The 24679-nt window shown below is 37.2% G+C and overlaps 1 protein-coding gene across 2 annotated transcripts; it reads right to left on the bottom strand.

Annotated features, from left to right (window-relative positions):
- Window positions 1-1651: 1651 nt before the first annotated feature.
- On the bottom strand, window positions 1652-24293 carry LOC108698789 (exocyst complex component 3-like protein 4). Of its 2 annotated transcripts, XM_018230575.2 has the most exons (12): window positions 24060-24290; window positions 22386-22778; window positions 19008-19668; window positions 14633-14750; window positions 13335-13460; window positions 12563-12663; window positions 11664-11774; window positions 9730-9844; window positions 6737-6859; window positions 5411-5563; window positions 4860-4981; window positions 1652-3823 (listed from the first exon to the last, which is right to left on the bottom strand). In XM_018230575.2, exons 2-12 carry the CDS (start codon window positions 22765-22767, stop codon window positions 3649-3651), a joined length of 2187 nt encoding a protein of 728 aa, XP_018086064.1. In that variant the 5' UTR covers window positions 22768-22778; window positions 24060-24290; the 3' UTR covers window positions 1652-3648. The 2 variants fall into 2 exon arrangements, with proteins under 2 accessions (XP_018086064.1, XP_041429015.1); XM_041573081.1 differs by lacking the exon at window positions 5411-5563 and having other exon boundaries at window positions 24060-24293.
- Between the last annotated feature and the right edge of the window lie 386 nt (window positions 24294-24679).

Raw genomic sequence — 24679 nt, 5'->3', positions numbered from 1 at the left:
TTGTTTGATAATTATATTCAAGCATGAAAGGTCACTGACATCATACTAATATCTTTGTCTACTGTAGCAAAGAAATAGAGACCCTGGTCCATTTAAGATCTTTAGGTATTCTCTCTTGCAAAGAAAAAGTGAAGTCAATGATATCCCTGACTGTACACTTTTATTCAAGCTAAGCTTAGAATGGCACAGTAATCCTACTAGTCATAAATGCATTGAAAAAAAACGACACTCTCTGTGCCTCATTTACTAACAAAGTATACGTAAGTAGCTTTGCACCCCCTGATAGGCACATGTATGCATTTCCTGTATATTTTAGTATGTACAAGTTTGTTAGCCTAGCAATAGTAAATGAGGCTGCGCATGTACAAAATAGTTGTATTTCTCTAACATACATGTACAGGAATATGTCCCACATTTACAGTGATAAATTAAGTAGAATTATACTGTTACAACATGTTTCACTGCTCACCTTTTTGCACACAGACTTTCACATCACAGGGAGAAGAGTCAGGCACCATAAATGCTCTCAGTTATAAAGTTTTGAGGAACCGAGTGGTGGCCATACATCATATTTTTCACATCCTGATAAAAACCCATGACCTTTTTGTATTTACGCTATAATATTCTGCTTTTTTAGCTTCTATATACTCTTTAAGAATTCAGCATCTAGGTAGTGATCATGTGAGTAATATGGAGACAGATCAGAGCTTCGGGTTCGTAAGTCCAATGAAAAACATCCATAACTACCAAAGATGCCTAATATATGGCGGCTTAGGCCTAACTTGCAGTGGGGTAGAATTTGCCAACATCACAGCCACAAACATGCAAAAAATATGAACGAATATTATCATTTACTGAAGACAAGTGCAAAGTGTAACAAAACCTCTTAGTGGGAAAGTCCTTATTCAGTAATAAAAAATAAAAACGCTACCTTCCAGCAGTGCAGGAAAAAAAAAACATATGCACACATTAGTAGTGCAATATACTTCTTATGAACCATATTACTTTCAAAATTGTATTCAGCTTTCAAACATTCAATTATGAGAATGATATAAGAAGTTCTAGGGAACAGTGTTAGTATACAGTATATACAGAGTTTTACAGATAGGGCATTCTTATCGAGCTTCCTTGTGAGCTGTCTGAGTAAGTAGATGAAAATGCATTAAACATAGGGCCTATACTTAGAATAAAAATATACTCTTATTGGCCAAATGTGGCTTATTGCTTCTGATGCATTTAGACACATTCCACAGACATTAGATGCTGTTGCCAAGTTTGGGCTGTAGCTACAGTTTGTTACCCATGCTAACCATAGGCATTACACTGACTGCACATTTACTGTGAATTTGCTGCATCTTGGAACGCATTGCACTTGAGCTTCAGCTAAAACCTTTGTGGGCACAACCAATGTCGGACTGGGACACCAGGGGGCCCACCAAAGAACCATAGACCAGGGGCCCACTTTCAGTACTGTTATTATTCTTCTCCTCACTCAACCTCTTTTCTCCTAGTCTCTTTTCTTTACATACTGTAATTATTCCATCTATTTAGAGTCTTTGTTCTCAAAGAAATAGGGAATGGCCATGAAATATGCCAAATCTTTAGCAGCACAAGGGCCACCTGACGCCACCGGGAGTTTTCCTGGTATCCCAGTGGGCCAGTCCGACACTGGGCACAACACAAATACACATATTGTATAAAACAGGAACATCCAGTACACAGGGCCATTGTTACATTATGTCCAGGTGCATTCCATGGGAGCTTTAATATTTACATAAAAGCAATAAAACCACTCACAGAGGCAATGTACTAAATGTACAATACAGTTATCTGGCACATCATGTTTGTACTACAGTTAAACTCAAATGGAAAATAACACTGGAATATGTAAAAATAGCATTTATATGGACCAATCTCCCAAACTACTGTAAGTATAAAATTAGAGTTTCGCAGTAACATTAAATTGATACTGACCCTTGGCATCAGTTTATCCCCCAGAACCAACGGGACTGGGGTAACTTTGTCACTTAAACTCTCTAGGACTAGTGGTACAGTCAATGAAGGTTTCAAATTCTTCTGTCAGGATCCAACCACCATATCTCCTCTGCTTTGGCCAGTGCAGCACTGAACAACATGACTTATTATACTATAGGGTTTAAGTGAACCCAGAACCTGTGGTGCAGCAGGGTCACTTTAGTTAGTGTTAGTACCACTTTAAAAAAAAAAAAAACAGCAGCATGCCATGTACACGAGTACTACTCCATGTCCATAAAGAAGGACAATTTCATGTCAAGTATGTTTCATAATTATACAATGCCTTATTTTCTTGGACCATCACTGGCATGCAACAGAGAATGTCATAGAACCAAGAAGTGACAGAGGAAGAAAATATCATTTTGGGTTGAATGTGATATCAGGTGCAAGCATTTCTCCTGGCCTAAAAACTCATAGCAAGTGTCCTCATGTTTGCAAGCAAATGCCTGGTTGCTATTTACAATACCCATTGTTGACTACAGAGGTCAAAACTGTGATAAAAACATATACGTAAGGAACATAATATGAAGTAAACATTATGTAAATTTAATTGAATGTGTAAATGATGTGAACCAATGAGTATGGTTGCAGTACTCATTTATATCAAAGAGAGAGTGTGAAAAAAAACCTATGAAATCCTCCAGCTGAAGAGGTAATGCCATTTAAACTACTGTATTTTCTGCTCTCAAAAGAAGTTGTGTTGTCACTGTTTTATGGTAGTCAACAGCTATTGTCTTTTATCGTTTCTGTATTGTGGTTAAACTCCAACATCTCCAACAAAGGGGTCTTCCACGGGAGATTGTGTGGTTTTTCTTGACACAGATAATAGAATGCACAGTTGGGTACCTGGAGGTTGTCCAAGAAAAAGCAAGTATTTTGCAGGTAGGACTTGTGGAGGCAGTTATGGGGAAAGCAAATATATGGTTTGGGTTCTGGGTCTCAAGCAAATCTTACTCCTTTTGTCAGCTCCTTTGTCTTTCTCTGACTCTCACAGTTTGAAATGATATCACTTGCATCCCATGGTAACCAATGCTTAGTATGTCGAGTTGCAGCAGTCGCTGGTTGGATCGGGTAACTGGTCTAAGTGGGTAAAAATCATAGTTGTGGGTCTGTGCAGGACCTGTGTAGACTCAAGTGCAGGACCTGTGTAGACTCAAGTGCAGGACCTGTGTAGACTCAAGTGCAGGGATCTATTGCCTTTATCTTTTTTTGCACTGTAGTGGACTTTAACTTGGAGGAGTTTTCAGGCATGGTGAGCACCAGTGCTTGATTTTAAATATTACAGTGCCTGCAAGAAAATATTATATTGCAGTGTTAAACTCTAAATATGTTCTGGCTAAACTTTTTATTAGGTTTGTTTACAGTGCCAGATATTCAATATATAATCTACAATACAGTATCATGTATTATTTCTAATAGCAGCCTATTAACAATAAGGACCATATTTCCTTGTACGATATCCATGAATATTGATTTTGCATTATTCTTTCACTCCCTTGTGTATTTCCTGCATATTTCGTGCTGGAAACCAAACTCTACCAGCATGATATATAATCTATGAGGTTACGAAGCATGACTTGTGACTGTGAGCAACTCATGTGATCCCAATGGTATTTAGATCATAAGTGGCATGCAGAAAGTTTGTGTAGGACAATCAATCTCTGCAAAGAGCATGTGTGGTGCCTTCTGAGGCTCTTTTGCCTGTAGTTCTTTAAAGAAGTGCTGCACTGATAGATTCTTGCTTCTTCTCATTCCTTGAAGATACAAAATGGCTGAAACATGTTCCTCTCTATAAATGAGAAAAATACAATAGGTTGAGTTTCTGTATTGTCTAAATATTGTTTCCCAAACATTTAACCATCAATGCAAATATGTTATTTATTTCTTTAATTTATTTTTTATTTATGCTCAAATGAAGTGACTTGTGATGGGTAGTGAACATTTTAACAACAAATAGCCCTAAATAAAACTTCCAGTTTACCATTGCCCTTACAAGTCTCAGAGGAAAGACACTAATAGATTCATGCTGTCCAGGCATCATTATTATTATTAACATGTATTTTTAGAGCGCCAACATATTGCAAAGAGTTAATTGAATAGTTATCAAAAAACCAAGTTAGCAGAAGAACCAAAAAGGGTCACTTTAAATGCAACACATATGGAATGAGCTAGCCTTCTACATTCATTTTAGGGAGGTGCATACCGCACAATTTTAGGAGTTCAGTGCTTCCTCATGTACAGTCATAAATGGAAACGACACTTCCATTATGCAATTTCCTTCCCTTCTCTACATTGGATCTGCAGCTGCTTTCCTGACCCTGTAAATAGTTGCTTATTCCTCAGCTTTCTACAGTGACTTCAGACCCTCCACTGAGACAATTTTCCGGCCTGTCTTCCAAGCCATCCTCCAGCTGCCTTCCTGCCCTATTCCTGATCTGCCCCCTTCCCATTTTCTCTGCTGATCTCCTGGAATTTTCTCAGGTGGCTTTTCTTACCCCTCTACACAGCTGAGCTTTTGTCTTCACACCTATGATTTTACCATATTTTCCTCCATCTCTCTGCTTGCTTACATCCCTGCCTAAGAGCTGCTTCCTGAACCACTGAACAGGGTTTTATCTATTTATCATGGTCCAAGTGTTGTGGTTTGCCAACATGCTATCAATAGCACTCTATTGCAGTATCCCTCCACTAATACAGTGTGTTTTTTCCTCTAGCCATATGTTTGTCCCTTCAGTACTATACTTTGTCTACAACCATTTTTTCTTGTATTTTAAGAATAGAATATTATTTTTATTGCACATGTATATTAAAACCAATGGACTTACCCAAAATCTGGATATGTTTTGAATAACATTTCAATCTTCTTTGAAATGTCTTCTTTTTTTCTCAAACCAATGATATCAGATATGTACTGAACTGCAGGAAACAACCAGTCTTGGTCTGATCCCTGTAAAATGAATGATAGTATTTAACAGTCAAATGCTCATGACTATTTGTTCCTCTTTTGAAAGACTTTCTGGCAATTGGGCTGACTCATAGCACCTTGGTGATTCAGATATGCTTTGTAGCATGTATTATTGGGAGGCCAATAGGTAATAACAAGCCCCACTTTTCCACAGGTGGCTGGAAGTGGCAAGATCCAAGATGGTGGCAGCCCATTATTATATACTATGCTGCAATAACTTTATACAGCAAATAAACAGTGCACTGTGAAAGGGGCCCATCTAGTGGCATAGAATTTGTGTTAGTCTCTTGGGGCAGAGCAGGAATAAGTATCAAAATAATTCTTCAAAATAAATGCACAAAAGGGGCAGGTAATATGTACCTTATTGCAAATGGTTTCAAAGAGTATGGTAAGGGGCTGTTTTACTCTTACCAGCTTTTCTGCAATATTCTCAAGTGCCTCACTCTCCTGGCTCATTTTATCAGATGCTTTTTTACGGTTCAGATGATTTAGTCTTAACTTTCTCTTCATAACCTGCGTTAGGTATTCTTTAACAAGGTGCTTATGAATGCCATTTAAAAACTCCTGTAGAAAAAAACCCATAAGTTAAATCACCAGGGCCAGATTTAAAGTTGCTGCCCCCTTAGGTCACTTACCCCCCTGCCCCCCACTCCCCCTATGGCCAGCTGGTGGCATGCTGCCCCCCAAACTTATTCACCCTAGGCCCCATGCTTTGTGGCCTGCCCACAAATGTGTGCCTGTAAATCACATTAAAACAAGTAACTATTTAGTGCACTGGAGTCTTTTTTGTAAAGAAGAATTGTGTCTTATCCATATATAGATGGGTATAACTATATCCAATTTCCCACACGGAGTTAAAGTGTACTTAATCTAACATACAGAAAAAAAAGTTCCCTTGTTTCCTCTTAAATCTGCATCTGTAATATCCCTGCCCAGAGTGTGTCAGTGATAGGACATTTCTTATTGAGAATCTTGATTTGTTTTTTTTCTGTGCCCTGAATCTGCTTCTAATTGAAATATGTTTGCACTAAAATGTATCAGCTGTTGCATTGTTGCGATTTTTATTTCTGTGAAGGGGCTTCAGAATTTGCTGAAATTGCTGATCTTTCCCACTTCTAACTGGACCACTTCAGAGTCTTGTAATCCATAAGAACATTAATGCCTTTTTATACTACATTTTAATTTCACATCACCTGTTATAACATGAACTCTGTGCTGCATTGATCAGGTAATAGGCACAGCTTTTCCTTAATACCCAGGGCCCTCCCAAGCAGCTAAGAGGATATGTAAATAAATACCCATTTATGTGGTGCCCATAATGATGTGAGTGCAACTTTTATGTGATTTATAAAGAGGTGGTAACTTTATGCCCTTATAGTTGCAAGACTTGAGTCTAGAGGCAAAATTTTGGGGCAAGTTTAATTTAAAGTAATTATGATAGAATTGTGTGGGGAAAACTCGAAGGAAGAAGAGAAAGATGCTACGCCTATCAGTTTCTTAAAAACACAGACATAGGGGGTCATATACTTCTCCCAGAGGAGCAAGTGCTAGAGCACTAAGATGTGCAAGAACATGCCTCCCTCTTCCCTCTTTAACAATAGAGTGATAAATAACACATTCAGAGTTGTATATCTGGAGGTAAGCACAGGGAGTTCTGAAAACTGCAAAAAAAGAATGCTACCTTCTGCAATGTAAATTTCCTCTATTATGTTATTAGTGCTCTGCTTGTTCTCATACCTTGTGAGAAGGTTGAGCTAAATATATCAGGCTCTCATGCAGGTTTTCAGCTGATTTCATAATTGCATTGAATGCAGTATCATTTTTAATCCACTTTTTAGTTAGAAGCTTCTGAAAATGCGGCTGAAAAATAAACAAAACATAAATTATAACATGGATAATACTCATTACCCCCAGAATGAATGGTTAAAGATTTACATTTTATGTGCTGAGGAAATGCACCCTGTACAATATGTAATGTTATGTGATATGTAAAGGGTTGCAGTTCAGTTGGCCATCCTTATGCTCCACCGTGATGTGGGTGAAATATTCTTTGTGGAACATGCTGTGAGACTCCAGCTAACGTTAGTGGTGACATAACAAGGCTCACTTACACCCTTCCCTGTATTATACAGTAATGCTGGCCTAATGTATACAAGGTATAAAAACAGAGGGTGAAAACAGGTGATTTACTGTTGCATTTTTGGGTTACTTAAAAGGGAAGTTCACCTTTAAGTTAACTTTTTTAGTATGTTATAGAAAAGTGCTGTCCAACTTCTGTGTTATGGAGGGCTGAAATTTTTCTGGCCTATGTGGTGGAGGGCTGATGACGCAAGTCATTGCTTTCACTCCCTGTTTTTAAAGCACACTTACTATAAGCCACACCCATGTTACCACAAGAACTTTTAAGACCATGTCCACATTAATGGTGGTTGCACAACAAAAAAACTAATATTTGGTTCTCACTGCAGGGATGTCACTAATATGTGAAAAATGTAAGCCATATTAAAAATACCCTTAAATCTATATGCCTCCTCCTCCTCTGTGGATAGGACAGTGCCCCCATCACATGATTAAACACCTTAGGGGCCCCTAACAATAATTTCCAAACGCTAACAAACCCCCAGAACAATCCCCTACCAGGCTCACATCCCACAGGTAGCTCAGGGCAGGCAGAGTATGGCACACTCAAGGAGCATAGGGCGGGCAGAGTATGGCACACACAGTGAGCATAGGGCGGGCAGAGTATGGCACACACAGTGAGCATAGGGCGGGCAGAGTATGGCACACACAGGGAGCATAGGGCAGGCAGTGTATGTCACACAGGAAGCATTAGGCAGGCAGAGTAGGGCACACACAGCAAGCTAAGGCCAGGTAGAGTATGTCACACACGGGGAGCATAAGGCAGGCAGAGTATGGCACACACAGGGAGCATAGAGCAGGCAGAGGGGTCCGTTTACTAAAGTGCGGTAAATCTGACTAAGTTTCCGCATGTAATCGTTGTTAATATTTTTCTGCCAGAATATTCACAGTGACTAAGTTTACTAAACAGCGATGCGCTCAGAAGTCATTGTGATCACTTACGTTAATCAACCATCTTACGTTAACGGGTTTTAGCGAGTTGCAAATTTTCTGGCGACGAATTAAGTGTTTGCGAATATTTATGCTATAAATTAGTCTTGTTTTATGGCGGTTATTTTGGCAATTTTTACTGTGACATTTATGGCCAGAAATGCATCTTCAAAACTCATAAACTTTATTGACTGATGATTATACCATCGAACAAGATTACCAGAGTAACACCAATCAAATATGTATGCATCATATTAACCCTTCTGCCAATAGAATCATATGAACAAGAAATCACAACAGTCAATCTCTTTGCTTCATAGAAATGCACAGTTTAATGAAACCAAAAAATCGTAGAAGCTGACAAATCCTTGGACTGTGACGCCCACTGCCAATAATACACCTCTGAGCTGAAACTGCTGCTGTTGCAACAGATAGAAGCCAAAACATACTGTCAGCAATAGCTACAGATCTGTCTCCTGTCAGCAAAGAATGATGGGCAAAAAAAAAAAAAGAGAAAATTTGCAAATTTATATTTACCGCAGGTTAGTAAACTGGCGAAAACATATTTGGCGACAAATTTGTCTATATTTTGTGCGAATATTTTTACTGCGCTTTAGTAAATGGACCCCAGAGTATGGCAAACACAAGAATGAATAGGGCAGGCAGAGTATGGGGTAGAGTATGTCACACACAGGGAGCATAGGGCAGGCAGAGTATGGCACACACAAGGATGAATAGGGCAAGCAGAATACAGCAGGAGAAAGGGAAATCTACTCCAAGATGAACAGTTCATACTGTGCTACATACAGTGACGCCCCTCCAGCAGTTTGTATGCAGTGTGAATAGGTCAACAATGTGGCACTTTCAGTCTGGAATACGGGGCGATTACAGGTGTGAACAATGCAAGAGTTTACGGCATGAATTTTGAGGTGTAAACAATGCAGGGGCCAGTTAATCTCAGTACTGATACTTTTAAAGTTTACACAAGTAAGCAGTTCCAGCAGGCAGACTTTCATGTGGGGGGGGGCACACAAGGGGGTCCCATGGGCAACCAGCTGGACAGCACTGTTATAGAATGTCGATTCTAAACAAATTTCAGTTGGGTTTTCATTTTGTATTAGTTTTTTTTTTAAATAATTTGCCTTCTTCTTCTGAATCTTTCAACTTTCAAATGGGGGTCACTGACCCCTGGAGCCAAAAACTGTTGCTCTGTGAGGCTACAGTTTTATTGTTACTTTTATTACTTATCTTTCTATTCAGCTTCCCCCCTGTTCATATTCCAGTCTTTCATTCAAACCATTGCCCGATTACTTGGCTAAATAGGACCCTAGCAACCAGATGGCTGCTGTAATTCCAAACTGGAGAGCTGCTAAAAACTAAATAATTCAAAAACCACAGAAAAGAAAAAAGTGCAGACCAATTGAAAATTGTCTCAAGCATATCAATCTCTACATCATACTAAATGTTTTAATTTTAAGATGAACAACCCCTTTAAAAACATATAGTTTAACATCCACGACTGCCTGTGTGCAATTGCTTATTCATAATATGTATTCTAGTTGTTAAAAAAAATAATTGTGACAGTAATTTGTTTAGTCATGAGTCATACAAACATGAGTCAGACTATAGGAAACAGACATTTCCTCAAATAGAAATCTCACCTGATTCTCCTTACTGAATAAACTGAAGAAAAGCTTTGTCAAATTGTTGATAGCTTTAGTCAGCCTGTCTTCTGCTTCTTTACAGGGTTCTGCATCTGACTGCATAGTGCTCTGCCTAGGAAAATATAGACTTATATTGAGTTACAAAGTCAAACAACTTCATATAAAAGGAATGTGCTGATAAAGGTATGGGCCTGCATAAAGTATGGAAACATCCTGGTGATATTCTCAGTTTTACCTTTAACCCATATGAAGTTCCTAAACACCACAAAATATTTGATATAGTAGTACAGCCATAGTATTTTCTGCTTAACCAATTGCTAGCCACACTACCCAGTGTGTTATGTTTTGGTAACCAAGAATGAGTAAAGGTGTAACAGTGCTTTATTAACTGCCTCATTGCAGCCATTAAAGACACAACACAGTGTTTTCAAGGGATGTATTTTTAGAATAGTTTTAAAAAACTGAAGAGGGAGGTTGCTTAAGAGGTACTGTATATAATGGAGGGGCTCTAGCGTTAGCAACACAAACATAAAAGCTTGCTCACTCTAATACAGGTATGTCCAGGATGGTATATAAGGCCAGCTTTAATTAAAGTCAGCAATGTTGTCAAAATATATATGATTCCTTCAGAGGGAACCCAGATTCCCCAGGGTTGGTGCTACATAGATAAACTGACCTGTGAACCTGGTGAGCAATTTTTTTTGTGATGAAGAAGGTGTTACTAGGTCCCCATGTTAAATGTGTTATACAGATATATATATATATATGTTATTAAATCATTTTAAATAGTTAACAGTACACCGACATGTATAGGAGGGACATGTAGACTTCCACTATCCTGTCCCCTAGACTTCCCCTAACTAGCCTGTGATTTTTATGTGCATGTTAGGGATGGTTGGTAGACGCAGGTGCAGTGTTCTGCGCATTGTGCTGGCAGCTAGATGCCCCCTATTGTTGTATAACAGTCATAAAAGCAATTGATAATTTTTAGGAAATATTGTTTGGCAGACTATAGATACATGTAAAGATGCAAGATGGAATCGGTCGAGAATATCATTCATTGCCACAATTGCTCTATTGTTAAGGGTCAGGTTTACTGTACACAAATATTAAGGTTTGTCTGAGCCAAACCAAGGAAGATTTTCAAACCTGCCTGATCTATGAAACAAACAATATCCGTACGATAATGTGTATTCTGAACGTTCCTTGTACTACCCGAATAACTGAATGAAACCTTGCCCTGAAGACAAAACATCTTATCCAACAACAAAATTTGCAAGTCTACACGAACCTTACTAGCAATGGTATTATACAGGTAACTGCAACAATTAAAAAGTGTGCCATCTAATCAAATAGTTGCACTTTAAGAAAGAAGCTATTTATACTGACTGATCTTTTTCTCTTACCTTAAGTAAACAATTCACCATTCAATGCTAGACGTCTAGGCATCTCCTGTACCTACACATGCTGACATTAACAATTCCCAGCCCTCACCCCCCTCGGGAGTTCCCAGGGCTGCCTTATACCAGCAGATCAGCTTCTCTGCCTTAGGTGCTAATAAGGGACACACTAGTAATGTATGGACTCAAAAAACTATGAAACATATTAATTTGCAGGATATTTTAGAGACAGTGATAAATTTACCAGCTATTTATCTTGTGATTGGCTGTCAAATTTACATTCTGTCTGTTCTGGGTACGTAGAAATACACCATTATCTTTCTGTTTTATATGCTCCCAGCAACAATACTAGCAAAGAGATTTCTGCCTCACTGATTTATTCTCTAGTGGCCCCTGACCCAGTTACACTGACAGGAAAAAATGTAGGGAAAATGTAGATTTATTAAACCTTTCCTTGCCAATAAAAAGTAAATCTGCTAATTTTAAAAATGTTTTCAGTACAAATTTTAGACACATTAACAATGTACTTACCTTAATTTAATAAAGCTGTTTATGTAGATGACCAGGTTTTGAAGGAATAATTCAGTGATTCTAACTTCAGACCTCTTGGTGGTGTGATGCTGAGTGAATGCGTCTTGCAGACTGCACATTTAGAGGAATTTTTGAAAAAAGACATTTATCACAATATAATGAATGGAGATATAATAAATGTAATACTGTCTGTCCCCAGCCTAAATATTAAAATTGGTTTTACTGTATAATAAATGTAATACTATCTGTCCCCAGCCTAAATATTAATATTGGTTTCAAACCTGGATATGCTTTGCATGTGCTAGGGAATTATTTCATTTGATGGTTAGATCTAAAGCTGGTCATAGACATGCAGATATAGCCTTATGTCCGACAAATGATTGTTCATTGCAATCTCCCAACCAACCACTAACCATTCAGATTAAATAAAGTAGTACAAAGAACAAATCAGACAATATTCTGGCCATTAATTCAAAGACGGCAATCGTACGAAAGTTATGTCTGACAAATAGTAGTGACAGTCACCCACTGATATCGTGAGATAGGCAATAGATGCAGAGATAGAAATCTTCTAAACTGTCCGATGGACTAAACGACTGATCGACATGGCATGAAAAAAATTGGGATAATCCACACACAGTCCAAAAATCGTACGAAATAAAGATTCATACGACTTTATCTTTGCTTCTATGGCCAGCTTTAGCCTTTATGGAGCTAATTTACTATAATTGGTGACAGTAATTACAAATCAAGCCTTTACATTCAACTATTTAGAAGGTTAGTCATATCTAATTGCTTATTAGTTAACATTACTAACTGCCCTTTTGCGTTAACAGTACACCAATATATGAACCCCTTAAAGTCCTTTACAATAACAATGTATAACAACAAGAACACACTTTAAAGCCAAAGAACCCAGTTCTGTCATGCAAGCATGAAATGCCAAGGTTTCCAAATCTTCTGAAAGTTTGGCCGATTCTCGGACGTGTCTTCCAGTCATCTAAAATAAATACAGTTACTAATTAGATATTGTATAAGAATGAATTATGAAGTTAAGTTTGTGTAATCTTCATATTGTTTATTATAGCCAGGGCTCTATTTATATATAGGCCCCCTAGGGCGGACACAATGTCGGGGCAGCATGATTTTGGGTCGGCCCTCAGGGTGCCTATTTTTTAATTTTCTTGTTAACCCTCCCCACCCTCCGCCAAGGAAATCTGTTGACGGAGCCTAGGGGTAGGGGGTCCGAAGAGGACTGCGGAAGTGTCACGCACATGTGCTCTGACGTCACTTCCGCTAATTACGTTGCGTGACATCAGCTTGTATAGCGCGCACAATGTAAGGGCGTGTTTAGGTCCGATGCATAGGGTGGCATTAGACCTAAATACAGCCCTGATTATAGTCTATTGTTGTCAAACTAGATAAACCAAATTATACATTTTATATTTTTGTAATTAAAAAATATTTTCAAATTGCAAAGGGAACAGCATATCAAAATGAAGATCCAGCAGCTGAATGCATAACCCATTTGGGCAAAATAACCATAGTCCACATTTACATAAATGCAGTGAGCAAAGTTAGCCACAAGTATCCATGTTTTCAAATCACAATAAAGTGTTCATGGATTCCATTTAAGATACATAGTACATAGAAAATGTAAATTTTACTCACCTCCTCAATATCTATATAGATTGGTAGGCAATTACTCTTTAATATTTCTTCATCGGTTTCCATTTCTTTCTGCCATTTGTCGGTTTCCAACTTCAGTATGTTGGTCATATACAACTTTATAGTATTCTATTGGATGATAGTAATAATTCTGAAGTATTAGCTTTCTTGGAATTACTGAATCCCACCCAGTTGATTGTCATTGGGGGATCTACATAAAATGGCAGACCCATCTCATCTTATGTTATGTGGTTGATTTGTGTTTATAGGTAATGCTGCCATAGAAGCAGTTTAAGCACAGAATGTGCTGCTATGCCCCAAACATTCAGCTATGGAAAAAAGTAGTAAAACCTATGGATCCTGTTACTTACAAAAAGTATGAGCTACACAATTTATCATCTGTCAGCTATTGGTATGGACCTTAGAGCATACATCAGTCTTTCAGCAGAGTGCAATGTATGCTGGGAAACTAGAACCTATTAATGACATGAACACATTTTTTTCTCTAGGCATGTATTTGCTGCAAAATTATGCACTTCAATATCTGCAATTTTTTTTCGCAAAACTGCAGCAATTTTGAAACATTTCAAAAAAGTCGACAAAAAAGTCACCAAGACAAAATTGTCACTAAAGTCAAAGAAGTATATACCCATTGACGTTAACGCATTTGGACAAAAAAAAGACGCATCAAGTAAAAACACCAATTGCCTTTAATGCCTTTGGAATGAGAAAAAATTGTTGTGCGCATAAAAAAAAATCTGCCGCCTTTTGACTCCAATGTGTTTAGCAAACTTTGCGTAGATTCACTCATCCGTAGAACCTATATATTTTATACACATTGTTACTACAGGTATGAAAAGGGGGCTTTTCATAACGTGGAGCACCTTGCCTCATGGATGCTAAAAACATTCAAAATGATAAAACCCAGTAGGTTTATTTTGTCATTAGCATAGATGTATGCAATACTTGGTTTATATCAAATATTACATACAAGGCATGGTCTATTACTCTTATTATCAGTTTGTAAAACATTATGCAATATTTCTTTTGCTTTCAATATTAGGAAATCTATCCACTTAAATAGATGCCAACTTTCCAAATCTCTGCAGAGAAATGGCAATATGGAGGTATAAAAAGACACAAAATGTATAATAGCTTTAGCCATCCTCCATATTGCAGTCACTTATTAAGCCAAAAGAACAACTTTCACATTAAAGGAAAGCTGGGCAAAAATGACTGTACTGTATTATAAATACCAAGCATCAAGATATATAATTACAAATATAAATAAATATTCTTACCTTCAGCTCTTTGTTGTATTTATCCTTTAATTCATGGAGACAATCACTTTCTAGCAAACAGTGTAGGTTGGCATTATTAACTTCTGGCTGAAGTTCAGGATTAGCCATAAAATCCTCACTGAAAAACAATAAAATAATTAGATTCTTAAAATAGTAAGATTATAGTAAGATTATTGAAATTCCTTTATTAACCACATTGACCTTAAAAGTACCAGGCTACTAAACAGAACAACAACACACTGCAAAAATGATTACTAGTCCTTATGTGTATTTTATTTTCAGCAGTGTATTCCCTCCCTTAAACACATTCAATTATGAACAGGCACAACAATATTGCTGGCACTGAAAGAGGCTTTGTCCATAAACAGAGCTCAGCAGTTGATTCTACTACAGGTATAGGATCCGTTATCCAGAAACCTGTTATCCAGAAAGGAATTACACCTTCCTTTGACTCGTAATAATTAAATAATTCAATATTTTAATAAATAATTCCTTTTCCTCTGTAATAATAAAACATGAATTTGTACTTAATCCAGACTAAGATTTAATTAATTCTTATTGTAGGCAAAATAATCCTATTGGATTTAACTAATGTTTTTAGCAGACATAAGTTTTGGAGATCCAAATTACGTAAAGACCAAAACCCCAAGCATTCTGGATAACAGGTCCCATACAGGGAAAATGTATTTTATGGATTTAAAGAAATGTAATATTTTTGCAGAAGTTACACTTCGCTAATATGTTTCTACCACAACAAGAAATGTCATGATAACCTAATAGTTTTACTTTGAAATTGTATATTTTTTACATGATATGGATGCAAAAGCTGTTGCCAAATGTATTTTTGGGGTATATTTATCAAAGAGAGAAGTTAGAGATCACCACAGTCCTCAAGAGTGAAATTCCGCCACTCTCCGTTCATTTCTATGGGATTTGTAAAAGAGTATTTATCAATGGGTGAAAATGAAAGTTCATCCTTTGATAAATACACCTTTCAAAATTCCATAGAAATGAATGTAGAGTATTTGATAAATACAGGTATGGGACCGGTTATCCAGAATGCTCGGGAACTGGGGTTTTCCGGATAACGGATCTTTCCGTAATTTGGGTCATCATGCCTTAAGGCTACTAAAAAATTCATTTAAACATTAAATAAACCCAATAGGCTGGTTTTGCTTCCAATAAGGATTAATTATATCTTAGTTGGGATCAAGTACAAGATACTGTTTTATTATTACAGAGAAAAAGGAAATCATTTTTAAAAAATTGGATTATTTGGATAAAATGGAGTCTATGGGAGACAGCCATTCCGTAATTCAGAACTTTCTGGATATCAGGTTTCCTATACCTATATACCCCTTTGTCTGTAATATCAAGACAACAAGGGTAATTTATGACCCAGAGGGTGCAAGTGCAAGGGCTTAATACAAATGCAAAGCACTTGAGACCCTACTAGGTTCTGCACAGTCAGTGCTATATTCCTGGGCAAGCAGCAGATCTCTGTAGAGACCTCAGAAATAGAATAAGAGCACAGTACAGCGTACAAAAAATGGCCAATTTCTTCTTTTAAACTTTACACACTGTGTTCTGTAATGTAAATGACCCATAAAGGCACAATCATTCCAAATATATAATCCATTGGCTGTAGCATTAGATTAAGCTGTTATATTGGCAAATGGGGATACAAAGTGGCAAAAAGTGTCATATTGGATTTTCTGATCTTGGTTTTACCCATAATTTCCTTATTGCACACTTATAAGCAAGTAAAAGAGTTCCTACATGAGAAGTCTGAGAACTGCCTAGTACATGCACAGTAGTGCTCATACTACATCAGGATGATACTATCTTCTCAACTACCACTACTGAAGTTAGTTTAATTACATATATTCAACAGGACATCATTTACAGTGACAACTAGAACAAAATCTATTGGCCAATGTTTGTGCATAAATATGCATTTGCAGTACTATTCCCTACTTAGGAAATGTGTCATATCTTAAGGGGGGAGGGGTTCAAATTATTTTGCTGGGAGCCAGAACATTTAAGCAACATAATTGGGTGCCAGGCTTGAGTACATTTATCATAATATGCTAAATACTCATATCTTATTAGGAAAACGACTTGCTTTTTAACATTACAAACACGTGCTTTAAACAAATTGATTTTCCCATCAGCTCAATTATTCTCTTGAGTTGGGCTGCCAAAACAGTGGAGAGCTGAGTTGCTATGGCGACTGCTCAGGGTTACACTTATCGTTATGAAACAAGAGTTCTTGTTGAAGGGCACTTAACCAATAAGGGAACTACATTGCCAAGGTTATTCCATATACCTTAGATACAGTATCACACTGCTAAATGTACTTTTCTCACAGCAGTTGGCCATAAATGTTAAATGCCCAAGTGTTCTGATTATAGGTATAAAAAAATGGAACTTAATACATCCCTCCACAGTTAACTTCTACCTCTTCACCTAGTGTAAAATAATTCAGAGTAGGACTACACACATCTAAAAGCATACAGGTTTTATATTGTAAATGACAGCCCTGAAGCAGGCACAGTGTGTTACTTAATACAAAAAAGGAGAAACAGTCAGTGCAGAGGATACTAAGCTACAAGATTTGAGGAACTCTAACTTGAATTTTTGCCTTTAGTTAAATAAAGATCTTGAGCGCTAAAGTCTTTTCATTGAAATTAATGAATATTTATACGATTATTGCAGTTGGTGTTGGATCCTTTTATAGACCCGTGCTGACCCGCCGATGATGTCACAATGACGTCACAAAAGGGGCGGGTCGAGCAGACGCAAGACTATAAAACCGGAACCTGGAAGTCGGAAGCCGGCATTTGAAGGTGGCAGGCGGGGAGAGCACCTTTATATTATGCACTGGTGTATATGCCTCATATTATGCTCTGGTGTATATGCCTCATATAATGCACTGGGTGTATATGCCTCATATTATGCGCTAGGTGTATATGCCTCATATTATGAGCAGGTGTATATGCCTTATATTATGCGCTGGTGTATATGCCTCATATTATGCGCTGGTGTATATGCCTCATATTATGCGCGGGTTTTTTTCCCTTATTTTATGCACTGGGTGTATATGCCTCATATTATGCGCTGGTGTATATGCCTCATATTATGCGCTGGTTGTATATGCCTCATATTATGCATATTACACACATTATTTAAATGTTTTCTATTATGACTGATAACTCATTGTTTTATTGACAAAAAAACAAATGAAGTATTGTTTCAACTGAAATGTTGAATGAAGATATTCTTACATATACAGCACAACATGGCTTCAATTAAAGGACTAGTAACAATTTTTTTTAAAAAAAAACAAAACTTTTGTTAGTATAGAACAAAAAAAAAACACATTTAACTTTTAAATCACTAAGTTTTTTTTAATAAATAACTTACCGAAACTCTGCTTGCACTCCTCTTTAGAAAAGGCGTCACGGCGACGACCCATCATGCAGCGCTCGATTTCTCCTCCCTGGCTATCTCCTATAAGGAAATTGAGCGCCGTACGATGGATTGCCTTTTCTGAAGAGGAGCACAAGCGGAGCTTTGGTAAGTTATTTATTAATAAAGACTTAGCGATTTAAAAGTTAAATGTGTCTTTGTGTTTTTTTTTTGTTCTATGCTACTGGTCCTTTAAGTAGATGATTTAGATGGGAAATATGGGCAAGAAGCTAAATCTTTGCTGCAGTTGTACATTATAACAGCACAGACAATCATTCATTTTTATCATGCCAAAGGGAATGCAATGCAAAATGGTTTTTCATAAAAATTAAAATACAAGTATGGGCAGGGTCGGACTGGGCCAGTGGGACATCAGGTGAAAACCCGGTGGTCCCCGGCCCGTGTGAGCCCTGCCAGCCCCAGACGTTTTCAGCCTGCGATGCCCCCTTATCTCGCCCCCCTCCGGCTCTGATTGTGCTGCAACTACAGGACAGGTATGTGTGGGGGCCCAGAGGAGGAGGTGCGACAGAGGCTGAGGGTCTGTATGTGGGTTGCAGCAGAGGCAGGGGGCCTTCGACCCGCCAGTCCGACCCTGAGTATGGGATCCATTAACCGGAAGCCCATTATTCAGAAGCCTTGAATTACAGGAAGGCCATCTCCTATAGACTCCATTTTAATCAAACAATTTTAATTTTTAAAAACGATTTCCTTTTTCTCTGTAGCAATAAAAAAGTGCCTTGTATTTGATCCCAACTATGATTTAATTAATCCAAATTATGGAAAGTTCCATTAATCCGGAAAACCCCAGGTCCCAAGCATTCTGGATAACAGGTCCCATACCTATGTATTAATACCTCAAAACCACCCCCCATATCTCCCAGACTGTTTGAAGCAGTGATATTACCTTGTGTATGTATTTAGAACCCAGTTTAGCAAGGAGTACAGCTGGCTGCATTCTTTGCATTTTGGCACAACGGTCTTTTGCAAGTGACAAGATAAAGCATTGTGGAAATATCTAATGTAAATTCCACACACATCATAATCCTCAGGGTAAAGAGGCTTTAGAAATGATTTTACTTTGATTAAGTCCAGAACAGTTTGTGTTTTTAATGACTCTAAGTGATTAGCAAGCCAAGGGGAATTGTCGGCTTCATTCACAGGCAATGCACCAATTCTTTCAGTCACTGACTCCTTTATGGTGTCCTTCCATAATTGTTTCCATTGTCTTCGCTGGCCAATTTGTGGAATGTCTGGATTTTCTCCAGTCGCTTGCTGGTTTGTGAGATCCCCTTCATCTTCTTCTTTAATAATATAAATTGCGGAGGCTAAAATCTGCTCATCAATGTCCTCCTCATGCAGCGAACGCTTGACAATGGACTGTATCTCTGTGAAAAGTTTTTTATACAAAATGTTTATATCCTTGGCTCTTCTGGTGATATCCAGTCTATTTTTTTCATTGTTATTAGAAGAGTTATAATCTTCTAGAAGGTTTTCTTCCATTGCTCGTGTGCTGTCAAATGCATCCTTTAGATTACTTCCTTTTATAAGATCATGTATTTCCATCACTAAAATAAACAAAAAATAGCTGAATGTTTCTTAATCTTTTACAGAACAAAAGTATACAAAGGTTGAACTGTCTTGAAATAGTGTCATGTAACATACTCTTGTGCTTTTGGTTGTGAATTTGCTCTTTTATATATCACTGGTATTTACTAAGTTTTTGGAGGCTGAGTTTTGACACCACAATCTATATTTATAATTGAGGAGGCAAAGTTAGAGAAATATGTTACAATTATAAGTACTCACTTAAGTTTTGCCTTACAAATATTTGGCAGAACGTGTTGAACTTTAATACTTTTCCTGTCAGCTGAAATTAGATATCTGGGAAATTGTCCCATAGACTTCTATAGAACCCAGAAAATCCACATACTGGATACCTTCCAAAACAAAACTTTATACAGTATTCCTCCTCTCCATATATCTTTTGAAACCAATTACGGTCACACAAAAAAAAAAGCCCAGACAAACATTAGCCTCAGATGTGTGATAAAAATGGAAACATAAAATGGAAATGATGGAAGGAAAATTAAAGAGGAGAACTAAAAGTACCATATAGGAAAGATAGGAAATAAATAATTAAACGAAGAATGAAGAAAATGGCCTTTAAAGTATTGGCAGTGGGAAGCTAGGATCACCAGTAATAGTATTAGTTTGAATTTAAAAGACAAAGAAAACCTGATTTACTGGGCGGTGCTACTGTTCACTCCCCATTAAATCCAATCACTATATTTTTCCCAGGTTGGCACATTTCCCCTGAGGAGGATAGGAGATATTTTCACATATATTCTTTAATCTTTTAGATTTTTTTCTCCACCTGGAGCTATTTTTGGGCTACTTTTGAACTGACTGGTTTTCTGATTATCTTAGGCTTGTTTTATCTTAGACCAGAGACTGCTGAGAATAGGAAATAAATCTAAAAGCACTTGATTAATTTACCAAAAGTAAAAGATTGAAAAGAGTGGGACCAACATTTATCTCAGGAGGAACATAAAAGAAAATGACAGAAGGAAATATGTAGGAGACACTACACGAACAATTAAAAAGTAGGGTGCAAAAAGCATAATAATGGCATAAATTGCAATTTTAACTAAAAATAAACAGGCTTCATATATTCAGTGCCTTTAGAAATTGTGTATTGTTTTTTAGCTCCCACCAGTTACATAGAAAATACTTCTCGCCTGTTGTAGTGTCGGGTGAGTGTTGCTATTGCTAGGGATAATAATGAATGAATGCAGCAAATCTAATCCATAAGTACAATAAAAAGTTGTTTTATTGTGCAAAATAGGCAAAGTTCAGGTTTAACAACAGCCCAGTCTTGATAAAGTGTTGATGTTAAGCCCGAAACGTTGCCTATTTTTGGCACAATAAAACACTGCTTTTTTACTTCAGTGTGCTACTAGATTGGTTTTATTCATTTTTTAGCTCCAGTACTAATAATCTAATACTATTTAGGATGGCTTTTTTCCACAATACATTGAAACCTAGCAGCTATTATATCTGAAGACATGTTAGGGCTTAACTACAAATGAGTGGGGGAATGCACCAAGTCTTTACCTTTTGGTCACCCCCCCCCCGGAACATGTGATGATGTGAGCCGCATTTATATGCACTAATGTTTGTGTATCTAGAATTGAGAACATAGAGTTGTGCCACTCTCTGTATGTGACACACAGGAGTAGGCAGTTGAGCACACGAATTTGGAGCCCAACCTGAGGATAAGTAAGTAAGTGAGCCAGTGAGTGCAGATGTGCATTTGGTTTTTGTACCTTGCCCCTGTTTGAAAAAGAATCCTTTTATTTATTACAAAAACCCCATAGGTCCAGAATCATCTCTCAGTGAAAAAGTACATACAGATTCATGACATAATTCAAAAAGCTTTGTAATTGTTATTTTTTAATAATGCAGAGATTTCAATGTGTAGTTTGGATAAATAGGATCCAGCTATCTGGGCTACACTCCTATATGGTAAAAAAAAAAAATTCTCAGACAAAACAACAGTACTGTTGCAAATAAATATTTAATTCATAGATACTGGACTTAGAGGGAACATCTCTAAATGTATGTAAAGTTGTTTTGTGTATGGGTTGTGCAGTAGAGTTGTACTATACTAAACAATTCTAGTTCAGGCAATATCTTCAGCAAATTCTTTCTGAATATAGATTTTTACATGCTACTTGTGCTTCCTGTGTCAGTAGTTAGTTTATATATAACAGATACAAGGAGAAGCAGAGCTAATTATTTACAGGAAATATTGACAAGCACATGACCAGCAGGTGACTGTAAATGCAATTCACCTGTTGTCACTTAAAGAGACCAATACATATTTATATGTTATACTGTTTTTTTATTGGGTGTTGTTGTAAGGAACATGTCTAGGTCAAAGGTTAAACTGTGAAGGGATAGGACTCCTTATAAGGAAAGCAAAGCCTTGCTAAAATTTTTAACCCTTACAGTGTTTCAGATATTTTATGTTGTGACCCCCTTAAAAAAAAGCCCTCTTGGAACTACAGTGTGAAAGAATGCCAAACATGACTTCTCGTCAGAGCAAGCACGGGGCAGACAGAGATCTCCAGACCTTCGTGCAAAGCAGTCCCATTAAATGTTTTTAGGAAAAGAAATTCTAAGCATAGATTGTCTTCTAAGTCCATATTGGCTTGGCCTACAATGGCCAAGACGCAAGGGTATATACGGACTACTGGAATTAGGAAAAAAAAACTCTTACCTGAAAGAATTTCTCTTCTTGTGATGACATTTTCTGTACTTTCTTCTGGGATTTCATTTTCATTGTCACTTTTCTTTGTTTTTCGGAAATTAATTTTCTTTTTAAAGCTTATACTTTTAGAACCATTGGCAGTCTCTTTCTTTTCTGGCGAGCTATCATCTCTTGCAGATTGTCCCCTTGACCTCCTTATACTTTTTCTCATACTTCCAACTGTTTCCAAAAAGCTGGATTTTTTCTGGATGCCTTTATTGTTTGGCGTTTCCCATTGATCACTTTGTTGGAGGCTGCCATCATCTGACTGATCAGGAGATCCTCCTTTTGATGTAGGAAGATTGTGTATCTCCATTGCTTGTCTCTTGCTTTGATTAACTATTTCTGACATATAAGAGTTCCCTGTAAAAAGCAGCAAAAAACAAGAATGAAGCAGATTCAGAGATCTCTGAAATGCCACCCAAATACAACTTGCTATGATGGAAATAAAGCATGTTTTATTGGGTTTATTGTATCATAATTGGGTACAGAGGTAGCAATATGCCTACTTAATACTGCTGGGACATTATTGAATAGAACTACCATAGTGTGCTGTCTAGTGATACACACACCAATAAAATCGTACAAAATAAAGTTTTGTGTAATTTTTGGTGAATGTATAGTGGCCTGCAGATCTTAACTATGTGCAAGTGAAGAAGAGCTGCAGCTTGCTGGTCCAATCATTTGGCTGTCTTCATGGCCCACTATACACTATGCAGGTCTATTTGTCACGCTGTGTAAAACATCAGTTATGACAGATCGTTATGACCATCCTGACATTGGGTTGGATTATATTTATGCTAAGGGGGTTGAATAGTTCTAACAGCCAAAAAATTGTGAATTATTCTCCAAAGTAAAGACCAAGATACAATTAAAAATTCAAGTCATTTATTAGGAAATACAGATGAAGGTCTGACACATTTCGTGCCTACTGGGGGCACTTACTCGTAGCCTAAATTACTTGAATTTTTAATTATATCTTGGTCTTTACTTTTGGAGAATAACTCACATTGTTTGCCTGTTGTTACATGTAATGCACCACCCATGGACTAGGGTGAACTGTGAGTATATTTTTTCTCCACTAACTACTATTGTTCCTGATATTTTATACTGATTTATAGTGGTGCTGTTATTGGCATTTTGTTTCAATTTTTACTATTTCGGTTGAATAGTTCTAAACAAATTAAAATTCCCTTTACAAACTCAAGTAAATAACTTCCTACGCCAAAAAGGAATTCAGTAACAAATAAATAAGCAGGGAACAGTCTGGAAACTCCCTTTGCTTTTTATCAAACATGGCTGCAGCTCATATATCTGTCACTCCCAAACTGCTATCGTTTTATCATGTAGCATGTACAGGATCCAGCACCAAGCAGATCTGTGCGTTTTATCAATTACAAGTATTGGATCCATTATCCAGAAACCTACCTAGAAAGTTCTGAATTACGGGAAGGCCATCTCTCATTTTAATCAAATAAGTACAATTTTCAAAAATCAATTCTTTTTTTATAAATAAATTAAGCTGCTCACCCTATCGCTCCCTCATTATCATAAAGGAACCTGAATAGAACAACAAACCGATGGAAAGAGGGTGCAGCACAATCCCATTCACACCTTTGTTATGTGATCAGAGAGTGTTCTTACCTTGCAGTGCTTCAGATGATCATTCTGGCAATCCTGAAGGTTCAAGGTCATGAAAAAATGATTCATAATATGAGCCTTATGGCAATTTTCAGTCTATGTATTCTTTAAAGAATATGCATTTCTGCCCTTCTTTTCACAGCTAAAACAGGTTTGTTGCTTTCAATTTCACTTTCTAGCATTCACCTTTGCTCGTAGATTTCACAATGCCCAACCCTTTTTAAAGGGGAAATTCACATTGAACTTTGACTGTGCTACTAAAATGTAAGCAATTTTCAATTTGTTGTCCTGTCCAGTCTCAGTAAAACCTGCATGTTAACCTGCTGTCAGATTACAGGCATAGTTAGTTAGCTATAGTTTATAAATGTGGCATAGCATGCTGAACAGGACCTTTTTACTGTCTGCCTGTTCTGTGGTTAGAGGTTCAGTACTATATAATCATTAACTGTCCTAATGATAAGTCAGAATACCTGATCCTGACCGCTATAAATGTTTTTTTTATTAGTGTTCCTATGTAAAGTGGAATGTTGGAAGGTACTGTATGTACAAGTCACATTGCACATGACTTTACCGGGATGACCTTATAATCACATTTTTCAATTTTTATGTGATCAGTTCAAGGG

This window comes from Xenopus laevis, chromosome 8L, assembly GCF_017654675.1.
Source record: "Xenopus laevis strain J_2021 chromosome 8L, Xenopus_laevis_v10.1, whole genome shotgun sequence".
In the NCBI taxonomy this organism is placed as follows: Eukaryota; Metazoa; Chordata; class Amphibia; order Anura; family Pipidae; genus Xenopus; species Xenopus laevis.
The sequence above is the reverse complement of the archived record's forward strand: the minus strand, read 5'-3'. Positions and strand labels throughout refer to the sequence as shown.